This window comes from Stegodyphus dumicola, chromosome 8 (genome assembly GCF_044657685.1).
Source record: "Stegodyphus dumicola isolate Sdum_Otavi_A_Nest chromosome 8, ASM4465768v1".
Lineage (NCBI taxonomy): Eukaryota > Metazoa > Arthropoda > Arachnida > Araneae > Eresidae > Stegodyphus > Stegodyphus dumicola.
In genome coordinates this window covers 41,977,341-41,989,505 of record NC_140775.1, presented here as the reverse complement: position 1 = coordinate 41,989,505, position 12,165 = coordinate 41,977,341, and the positions used below count along the sequence as shown (strand labels likewise).

Genomic DNA, 12,165 nt, shown 5'->3' with positions numbered 1-12,165 from the left:
TTGATAATAGTCCACAATTCGTGAGTGAGACTTTTGAGGAAATGCATGTGGGTTTTGACATGCAGCATTTTAAGATGGTCCTTTCTAGACAACAGTCAAATACTGCAGAGAGGATAGATAAAAATATAACTAAAATTATCCACAGTTATGGATTCCAGTTAACATTCCACAGGAATGTTAACATAAAACTATCTACATTAAGATTCACACTGATATGGTTGCACTAACAAACTTTCCATACATTAAGGTCGGTAAAATGTGACAGAAGAGGTAAAACACTCAGAGAGTTATTTTTGGGCAGGAAATTTATTACACAGATTGATAAACTGTTCTTTGTTGAAAGAAGGGCAGAAGAACTTTGAAGTTCTGTCCAAAGTTTGAAGGCCTGTTTCTGGTACAGTATATATGGATGACTGTACTTTATCTCAGGAAAAAAGATGCACTGAGAGCATAGCAAATGTCAATAGATGCAAGCCCTACTACGAATGGATGGAGATGCCATTAATTAGAAAAGTTTAGGGGTAGCTCTCGAAGAAAGTAATGCAGGTCAATTGGGTGTGACTCAGGTTAGGAAAGGATGACATAGGCAGCAAATGCATCTAGGCCTCAGGTGGGGGCAGGAAGGAGTCAACCGGTGAAGGAAAAAGAGTAAAGGTCTAAAATTCAAAAGTACAGCATATGGCATCAACATCAAAATAAGAATCAAAGCTGCTAAGTTGACTCAAAGATCAAGAGAATTTTAGGAGACACCTGAACTAGCTGTGCCATCAATGGAAGAAAAGATTAAGGCAATCTGAAGACAAAGGAGTTTCATGGTGATCTTAGAGATTCCGAGACTAGCCTTGTCAGGAGAAGAAATGCAACAACCCTGGAACCAGTCAAACTTCCAGCGACATTGCTGGAGAAAAGGCCAAGACAACCAGTATCACTGTACATCAAAGAGGTTGCACAAGCAAGAGGGGAAAAGAAAAAGACCCTTCAATGACGACCTCGAACAGCAACCAAAATACAGAATAAAGCTTATGAAAAATTTGTTTATTTCTATTCAAATGAAACCTTATTTCATTTTTATGCCTATACATAAAGTTATAAAGTTTCTAATATGCTTTACCTGAGGTGAGGATTCTGAGTTATAAACAGTAGGTGGAATGCCTTTTGTTTATGAACTTTAATGTGTTCTGCAAAATTTATTTTGTATTTCTCTCCAGTTTTCTTAATTTTAAAAGACTGTAAACAGTAAAAAAACTTTGGAATAGGGCAAATAATAGCAACATGATGTACATATATATGCATTAAATATGTGCAGATAATTGGCTGAATGTAATTAAAAATTAATGAATTTGAAGTGAAAAGGAAATTTACTGTGTGTAAATAAACAATATTATGAGATGTTATTGTAAGGCAAAATGTGTTATTATGGAAATTGCAGTTGAGTGAAAGTTGGTATATTTTAAGTGAAAAGGCATTAGGAAATTGGTGATAGGTTCTTCAGTAATATTAAATTTTTATATTAAACTAAATTAAAATGTAGACATTAACTTGGATTTTGAAGCAGGGTGTCTCTGAAGTCTAGTGAATTACCAAGCAGGATTTGAGATAAAAGCCAGTTTTTTTAAAGCTGTAAGGCATCTTAAAGCAAGTTGTTAAAGTAAATATTTATATTTACTATCTATATGATCAAATGTTATACTACAATATTCTTCCTTCCAAGAATCTCAGGAGAACAGAGGGTGGAAAAGTAACATCATATATAGCAAACAGGTGTTAACTGTAGCATCAAAGTCACTGTCCAGTCCAAGATTAGTGCTCATATTGTGAAAAAAATTTAGATTAATCACTAAATGTTATGTTAACATCTTTTCAGACATATGTTGATTCATATCATTTGTATTGGCTGGATGTATTTGTTTTTGTTTTTTTCCCTGACAATATAGCGACTAGTGACACACAGCTTCAATCATTACATTATTGTCAGCAGAACATTCATCCAAATATAGAATCAAGTGTCTTTCTTGTTCATCATATCTTGACATTATCTTATAAAAATTGGATACCTTGCAATGTTTTATTTGAAGCAAATGTTCCCATTAATAAATATTATAAATTTGTTGATAATTCTTCAGCAGACATGGTGCTAAGTGTCTACAAACTATTTCAGGAGATGTGACCACCAGTAATCAAGCAGATAAGATAGTCAAGTAGATAAGACACTGGTGAAAAGGTTGGCTGCATGCACATTTTCATGGTTTTCTCCAAGTAACATGGATATGAAGCATTTTTTCTTAGAAAGTATCCCTGTCTTTAGTCAGATAGCCCTCATGTATTTTGTCATAATCAAAGGAACGTAGAGAATTTGGATTGTGTCAGCAATCTGTGACACAGAGGTGGATCTACCATATCTTAGACATGCATTCCAGTATATACATCTATTATATTTTAGTATCAATTTAAAATGTTTCATTTTTGACTAATCATATCTTTAAATCTACACTTTTGAGGGAAAAAACAACAAGAGAAAAGATTACAAAACTGCTTTATTTACATATAAATTCAAAATAAAACACTATACTTAATTAAAATATATTTCACTCCATGTATGGTTTTTTTTTATTTATCTAAAGAAACAATTATCAATAAATTTAAATACTTTATTTGATCTCTGTATGTATAAGAATTATAATCAAATAATAGAAAAATATAAGAATTATAATCGAATAATAGAAAAATATTAGGGGGGAAAAGCATCAACTTAGAATCACAAAAATATCTATCTATTCTAATCAGAAAACTTTAACAAGATTACATTGTTAATTTGCAATGACAGACTGAAACACAGGGAAAACTATAGGTTTAAATCAATACATTATCCTGCTATAGTGATAAGATTTTACCACGGTAATTGAAAAATGTTAGTTTTATAAATTTTCAAATATTATATCTAATTTACACATTATAAAAATTAATGACTTAATAAGACAAGAGTAAAATATTTCGACATATATCTGTATCAACAGCAATAATATGGTACATCTACATTTAAATCAATATTTGATTAAATTCAAGTTCACTATAGAAGTCCAATTTTACTACAAGTAGTTATAATAAAAGTACATTTAATACATATGCAATCAAACATAAATCACTTATATTGATTTTTATTTACAAAATACCCAACAAAAATAAAATTTAAAATTTAATAATAAAAAATAGAATAAATTACTTTTATGATCACGATGTGCTTTATAAAACATGGAAATCTGAACAATGCAAAAATATTCATTTAAATACATTAAAAAAAGGCAGTCATTACAAAACATTTAGTCAAATAGCAGTTACAATAACTACATCACATTAGATATAGGTATTAAAGATAATGAAAAAAAGCTACCAGATACAACATCATGTAATTATTTTCCAAAATAACAACAGAAGTTCAGTAAAACTAATTATGAGTTTTACTGACCTCATCTCTGGCACATTTTCTCAAAAGCATCTCATAATACTGAAATGCACCTTGGCTCGATTCCGTTTTTGTTCCCAATGAATCCTGTAATAGATTGATAATGTAATTTTAAGTGGTTAGTCATATGATAATCTTATATATCAAAACATCAGATAAGATTATAAAACCACTTAAATATAGATCATGCACATAAGGCTTTTTTTTTTACAATTATTATTCATATACACATACTTCCAGTCATAAAAATATTTTAAATGATGCAAAGGTTCAGGTTTTCATTATTTTTAAATTAAAAAAAAAACATTTTGTATAAAATATGAAATCTAACTTTTTATATGTTTTTCCAATCCCTACACTTATATTTAGGGAAATTTTGAACTCTGCAGGAAAAAAAAAAAAAAAAAAAAAAATGCTTGACACCCATACAACAGTAATTACCTCACCGATACACCTGGTATTAAAATTCAGAATTATATTCAAGGGTTGTTCCCACACTGAAGAACAAAGTTTTTGCATTTGCACATAATTAAAAAAAAATATAATTTTTCTAAATTATATTTTTTTTAGTGTTAAGAGATTTAGGAATGAGCATTTCTATGCAGATTATTAAGAAAATTATTTATTAATATAATTTTTTCAAAATCGAGATCTTATTTACAGATTCCTATAGAATTTCTGTTCTGAGAAACAAAGGCAGGCTTCAGTATTGCCACGCAGATTACTCATAGTATTATTTGCACTAACTAAAAATGAAAAATATTTGTATTTAATGAATTTTTATAATGATTACTAAATTACGATTTTGAAGTAAAAAATACTTTTTAAGATTAACAACATATTTTTAGACTTTGAAAACTTACTAATTAGTTGTGTGAAATTCTTCTGGGATAACCAAATTAAATAAAATTATACATTAAAAACACTAACAAATCACAAAAGAATATCACTGAATGGCATTTACAAGGAAAAAAAAAAAAAAACAATAACCTGGAATTATACTAATTTATTTATAAACTGACCTCTCAATGCAAATTTAAAACAGTCAGACATTGCATATTTTTAAATATTTCAATCATATTTTGTTGGAGTCACAACTTTGTGTTTTGTTTTTCATGAGTACAAAATCTTCCTAAATATATAAATAAACTTGTATATAATGAAGGAATATATAGACGAACTGATTTCTTTAAATTTAATAATGTCATAACATAAATTGCTGCATCATTTTTGTAATAGGCAGTATAAGTCTATGGCGAAAAATTGTATAAATAAAGTCAGGTAAATGCTTCGGTGGACAGATGGACACACTCACTATAAATGATGTTCAAGGGCATTCACATAAAAGTAAGCCACAAAACTACTTTTTTGGATAATCATCAAGATTGTTCAAACATCATGTCACTAGTTGTCTTGTAGCAAACTGTAATAAATATATTTATTACAGTTTGCTACAAGAATTTCTATTAAATTTTTTTTAACCCTTCTTAACTACAGTTCTGATTTTCTCAACAGAATGATACTATCTTCTTGCCCATTTTTTCTTAAACGAGAACATATATGGAAATTAAAGGATGTTTGATTTGGACTAAGGATGCTTCTACAGATCCCACTAAAATATTTTCAGGAGGTTCTTCATGATCTTCATTCTCAAACTACACACAATATTTTATTATGACCTAGTGCTGAATAGGCACCAACAGCACCTAGAGCTATTGCCACTTCGAACAATTTGTGATGAATCTCAATACACTGACTACCAATAAGTATTTGGACACCTGTGATAGAAAAGAAAAACTAACTTTATTAAAAATCAATAGTTGGTAGAGCCTCCACGAGAGGTAATTACAGCGCGGACACTCCGGGGCATACTTTCCACAAGTCTTTGTATGACAGCTAGTGGTATTTTCTTCCACTTGGCTTGGAGAAGACATAGAAGTTTCTTCACCAATTTTGCACGGGTAGTGCACCCCTGAATTCGGCGATGCAACTCGTCCCAGAGGTTCTCAATAGGGTTCAGGTCTGGTCTCTGGGCAGGCCAGTCCATTCGATGAACTCCATTGGCAACATACCAAGCCTTGGTTAACGTCGAAACATGACAACTGGCATTGTCGTCCTGAAAGTAACAGAGGTCCAACCCGTAAAACTGCCACAGCGTAGGAAGCACATTGTCATCCAAAATAGTGCAGTAGACATCGGAGTTGAGCTTACCATGAATGGGGACCAAGGGTCCCAGCCTATACCAGGAGAAACATCCCCAGACCCTAATTTCACCTCCGCCGAACTTGACTGTTGGCACAATGCATTCTGGCAGGAGACGTTCTCCAGGTAGACGCCAGACCCAGACCTTGCCATCCGTCACTCCAAAGAACCTTGATTCGTCACTACAAAGAACCCGTTTCCACTGATTTACGGTCCAATTTCGATGTGCTTTCCACCACATTAACCGAGCAGCGTGGTTGGACTTGGACTTTATGATCAAAGGCTTATGGGCAGCAGCACGACCATGAAAACCAAGCAGATGTGCTTCCTTAGGGATGGTATTCATTGAAACAATACTCCCGGATGCCGGCTGAAACTCCTCATGGATGAGGGCCATCAGTTGGATGCGGTTCTTCTTAATTTCTCTGGACAGCACTCGTCGGTCTCTATCTCCCAGTTTCGTTGGTCTGCTGACTTGGGGGCACATTCCGACAATCAACGCTCACCTTCCACTTCTTAATCACATAGGCCACTGTCGATTTTGGGTACTTCAGATCGCTAGATATGTCCCTTAAGGATTGTCCACATTTGTGATACCCGATAATTATACCTTTCTCGAAATCAGAGAGCTCCAAACTACGAGGCATCTTGCATGCGACTAAAGCCGATGCTGTTTCCTACACGATCTATACTGGCGGAGTCCGTGACATACCTTAGGACCGCAGATATTGTCATTTGCATAGGTGTCCAAATACTTATTGGTAGTCAGTGTACAAGAACTTGCCCACAGAATGTGTATCATGTGAATAAATATGTAAATCATGGAATGTATTTTCAATCTATATGCTAATTACAAGTGACACATGTTTATCACTGATAAAGCCAATCCACCTGTCATGGTGCAAATATTACTTTACGTTTCTACGGTAACTAAAAAAATGTTAACACTATATATTTTCCCCCTCCTCTCACCCCAAAAAACTTGACTTATCAACATACATACAATATAAACAATGCATACAACAAAACAATGAATATTATGCCTACAAATTTTGATCTGTCTTAAAAGCTATACATCTTAAACATACAAAATATGAAACTATAAGATGAATGAAAAAAATAGTTTACCTCTTAAACAATTTATTTTGTAACTTCAATATAACATACATCGCAAACACGTACAGGCCTCTTTGATGATGCTACAGTAGCAGTTTTGGCAGAACATTCATTGCAAAAGATATTACCACAATTTCGACAATGATGCTATGATTAAAATAGCAGTAATAATTAATACCTAAATAATGATAAATTTAAATAAGCTAACAATATTTCATAATAACTTATTATAGACAGATATCATAAGAATAATCCATTTTATTAATTTCTAAACTTATTTTTAACAGCATTTCTTTATAACTAAAATTTAAAAAATATTTGCCTTCATTTTACAACGGAACAGTTAAGTAAAAGTTATCAAATTTTGAAACTATACACTTAGGATTTTATATATTATTCTTAAAGTATTGCTCTTCCTTATAACTCATGAATAGATAAACTTCATGTCAGAAGAAACTGCAGGCTGAAATAATAATAATAATAATAATAATAATAAAAATAATAATAATAATATTTAAAAAAAAAAAAAAAAAAATTGAAAAGCCACATGTACCAAGAGCCGCAACTAGATATTTATACTATTTTAAAAGAGAGAGAACAATTTTTGAATAAAAACTGCTTTACAACTTTACAAAAAAAAAAAAAAAAAAAAAAAAAAAAAAATGTTTTTAAGAAATTTGTCAATGACATTGTGCTTCATAATTAATGTGATTACTTAGCATAAATATTAACAGATAAAGCTTGCTCTTCTTGCATCACTGTATTTATGAACATACGTTCCTACTAGATACAAATTTCAAACTCTTATATGATGTAATGCACACATTTTTTTTTCAGATAGAAAGCCCCTCCCACCCAATTTCTTCCTAATTCAGATTATAACTGAAGATGGTAGATTTTGTGTTCATGAGTCTTTTTTGGATTTTTAAAGAAAAAAAAAAAAACTTTGCATGAAGTAGCCGTAAGAAAATTCTTTTACTACTTCTTTTAATCAGGATAAATGTTTAGAACATAAGTTAAAAAACTGAATTAAAAAAAAAAATTTTTTTTTTCATTTTGTGAAAATTAAAAAAATGTGGCACTGGGCCCTTCAAGTGTCAAGTGATTTTAATAGGCATAAATTGCAAAAGAAATAAAAGTGGGCTTTCCAGTTCCATAGAAAGCTTTCCATTCATGTGAAGACTGATTTGAAATATATTCTATCATAAATGAAAATAGTGATTTCTTTAATTCTTACCTCTAAAGCAACAGAGATAGGAAAGAGGGTTTGTGAAGAAATTCCACCTACATATAAGAAAACTAGGTACTTTTCTGTCAACAGGATATTACTTAGCACCAGATATAAACTTTGGTGAGAAATCTAATAGATAGCAACAACTTTATGGATATGTAAAACTTCATGGAGGGGGGGACTGAACTTGCAATAACCACAATGCATCATATAATATATAATGTTTAACATGCGCAGGGCTGATTTTGTTCAGGTTAGGCTAAATTATCTGAATATGGCAAAGCATGTTAGGGCAATCTGCCTAAAGATAGGAAAGTTTTGGTCGAGAAACTTTTGAGGGAAACTGGTTTGTGTTCACTTTATATATGCAGAAAGCCAGGAAAATCCAGTATGCAGTTAAGCCCTTTCACCTAGGACTGAACTCCCAATATTCGGCCACTGATGGGCCTCGAATTTGTGCAATGTTCCAATGTTAAGCAAAAACGGATAGCAGTGTAAATGGGGAGAACAACAGTTCTGTTCAGATAACTATTGCTTTCCTCATGTTCAAAACTATCTTTTTTTGTTTAAAAAATCTGAAGGTATATGCTCAAATTCAGCATCATGCACAGCCTTGCCATTATGAGTATTACAGATTGCATAGCTGTTTATGATGCGATATATGCAGGCTACTGTTAGCAGAAAATGATTTAAGTTACTTGATGATTTTTTTTAATACAACTAACATGAGTACCAATATACGAGATTAAAATTAATCCTAATGATATTAAATAATCATTAAATGTGAACTAAATCAAAAGATATAGTTTTTTCCTTGTACATGTAACATCTAAATATATTCATAGCATCACTGAATAATACACTCCAATGATTTTCATTCCAAGCCTAAAACTGAGTACAAGAAATGAATGGCTTGTTATCGAGTGCGAAGAAGCCACTGAAAAAATAAACAAGGCTTCTAGGATGATCATACAGAAACACTACACCAGAAATTATGTAGAGATATAGGGATATGAAGAGAACAGAAAAGAAATGACATGAAAAAAAGAAAAGAGCATTCCAAGAGGAAGAGCTTCCAAGAGGAAATGTTAAAAAACTTAAGAGAACCTGAATAACCAGAGAGAATCAGGAGGTTCTATAAACTAATCAATAATATAAGAAAAGAATATAAACAATAACTATTAAATGTAGAAGTAAGAATGGAAAACTTGTGGGTGAACTTCATGAGGTGAATGTATGGAAGGGATATTTTCAAGATCTATTAGAAAGGAGAAATGAAACTGTTGACTCCCTTGGAATTTTTGAAGAACCAAATTTATGGAAATGAGTCTCTACCATTCTTAGTATCTTAAGGTATATGCACAAATTGCTGACAATTAAGACACTTAAAGCCAACAAATTGGCTCGTCCTGACTGTATACCATCTAAAGATTGTACTAAAGATTGATGAACCAGTGTTTATCAATGCCATTCATATTATGATCAATATTTGGAATTCAGGGAAAATACTCAATAAGAAAAAGGCTCCATTGCCATAATTTTATAAAACGAGATCAACTTGAATGCCATAACTACAGGGGCATTACTCTTCTAAATATGGCATACAAAATATTCTCTAATCTATTATATGGAAGACTGCTACCCTTTGTTGATAAGGTGAAAGAAAACTATCAATGTGGGTTTAGACCCCAATGATCTACTACTGATGAAAATGTTGCCTTAAGACAAATACTTGAAAAAAACTGAAGAATACAGTATCAAAATTTACCATCTTTAAGATACAATAACATGCCGAACATATATTAATTTAGAAGTCAAACAACAAAAATCAATGTTATATTTTCAAATTTTCACAGGACTAGTTTCAATGGTTTTACCCAACCATCAACCTCAGCTGCAAAAGTGCAAATGAATGAGATAAGATAAGAAAGCCTGGACAGGAGATAAGCTACTGGCACCATCTGTTAATGAAACCAGAACTAAAACATAATTTCTTTAAAGGCTGAAGGCAAAGATGGATAAAAATTAGGGTTGTTAACTAGAACAGAGAGACTTTTTTGAATGCGAAATGCCTCTAGAAAATCCAGTTCACCAATGGAAGATGTTTTTTGAATAATTTTGGCAGCAGAAAAATTGAAAATGTGATTTTTGGACCAATAATGTTGGGCAACAGAAGACTTCTGAGTTTCCTTTTTTTCTAACATATGCCTCATGTTCCTTAATGTGAAATTTTAAGGCTCTCTTAGTTTGGCCTATGTAAATTAAACCACACTGGCAAGGAATCCTGTAAATACCCCAGGAATTTATATCCGGAATGGGGTCCTTGAGTACGGAACTTGGAATTTTATTGATGGGATAATAAACGACCCGAAAGTTAAATTTCTGTAAAATACGTGCAACTTTATAGCTAATTGATGGAAAGAAGGGAATGACAAACAGAATTTTTATAATCTCCTAAAATAAGAGTGTGCCTGTGTGTTGAGATGAGAATTTTTTTAACTGCTTGATTAATAATGTTGGGTGAAAAACCCCAGCCAATAGCTATTGCTTTTAAATAATTTAGTTTTTTCATCAAGGGATAGTTTGGAGAAGCAAACTTGAAGAGCACGGAAAACATAGGAATGAAATGAAGCTAACTTTTGTTTAGTTGGATGACAAGACTTGAAGTGTGGTGGAAGCAAACCGATGAAGGTTTACAGTAAACTGTAGTACTGAAGTTGGGATGTGTTAAGTGTCTCAAGTTCAAAAGTGAACTGAATAGCAGGATCAATGGAATTTATTGTTGAAAGAACTTTATTACCTTCCAACAGGGTAAAAGTATCGCCTATATAGCGGAACCATACGGGGAAGTTTAAAGTTTCAAACAATTTTGATTCATAATAATGCATGTAGACAGCAGACAGGATGGAACTGAGGGGGCTTCCCATGACTAATCCCTCAGTTTGCTTGTAATATTTATTTTGGAAAACAAAATGCGTTTGTTTCAGACTTGAGTGAGAGAAATTAGCTCATCAATTTCGATGCAAAAGAAATGAAATTCGCGAAGTCTAGTTTCTAGACATCTTAATACACTTTCCACTGAAACATTGGTGAATAATGATTTTACATCAAAGAAACCACGAGTAAATTTGCAGGAGAAATGTTCTTAACCTATTTTACAAACTCTATTGAATTTTTATGGTGTAAATGTTATTGTCTAATAGAGTTGAAAATCTAGAAACTAAATATTTAGCTAATTGATACAAGGAAGTACCTAATTTGATACAATACGGCAGAAAGGAATACCACTTTTATCTTGTTGTTTGACTTCTAAATTTACCATCGATTTATACATATTTCAAGGCAGCATATGACAATATTAAGAGAGACAAGCTATTTGAAGCAATGGTGGAGTTTGGAATCCACACCAAGCTTATTAATTTAACTTAAAGCCATACTTGGTAAGGTGATATGTAGGACTAAAAATTCATGGAAATTATACCCTCTGTGGTAACCAGGACTGTGGAGCCGGAGTCGCTAAAAAACACGTCCACTCCGACTCCAGTTTTTATTGAACAGTGAAATTTTATTGAATTTGAAATGAAATTAAAGTGAATTGAAAAAAAAAATTAATGACAAACTGAGTTAATATTTTTATTTATGAACTATATACATTAATAAATAGTTATTTTCTATTTTATTGACATATTAGTAAATAAATATAAGGGAGCAAGATGGACATGATATTTGCCATTATTAATTAAACTGATTCATTTAGTTACTAATCTCATTAGCGAATTTAGGTAAGTAGCAGGAACTCCCAAAATTGATGGGAGCAAGCAGGAAAAGGAGCAATGCAATGGAGAAGTACATATTTAATGATATAGTGGTTGTCAGGATTAAGAACTTTTTCAGAAAATGTAAATAACCCTAATATTTCACTAACAGAAAGACTGTGGAATGATCTTGCAGAACTGTAAACCCTTCTTTCAACACCGTGTATAGCCATAAAAAAGCTACAATCTGAAGAATTAACAGGAGATGAGAATGTTAGAAGATATTGATAACCCTAATGTTTCACTAACAGAAAGATTGTAGAATGATCTTGCAGAATTGGAAACTCTTCCTTCTATACCGTATATAGCCATCAAAAAGCTACAATCTGAAGAATTAACAA

The 12,165-nt window shown here is 32.0% G+C and overlaps 1 protein-coding gene across 3 annotated transcripts in view; it reads right to left on the bottom strand.

The window, feature by feature from the left end:
• Positions 1 to 2,516: 2,516 nt before the first annotated feature.
• The window catches only part of LOC118199130 (uncharacterized), a 201,428-nt gene continuing 191,779 nt past the window's right edge, over positions 2,517 to 12,165 (bottom strand). For all 3 annotated transcript variants that reach the window (XM_085821777.1, XM_085821778.1, XM_085821779.1), the window contains 2 exons: positions 6,791 to 6,925; positions 2,517 to 3,547 (listed from right to left, as the gene is read on the bottom strand). In XM_085821777.1, the coding sequence (XP_085677903.1) occupies positions 6,803 to 6,925 (123 nt within the window). In that variant the 3' untranslated portion in view covers positions 2,517 to 3,547; positions 6,791 to 6,802. The remainder of the gene's footprint in view (positions 3,548 to 6,790; positions 6,926 to 12,165) is intronic.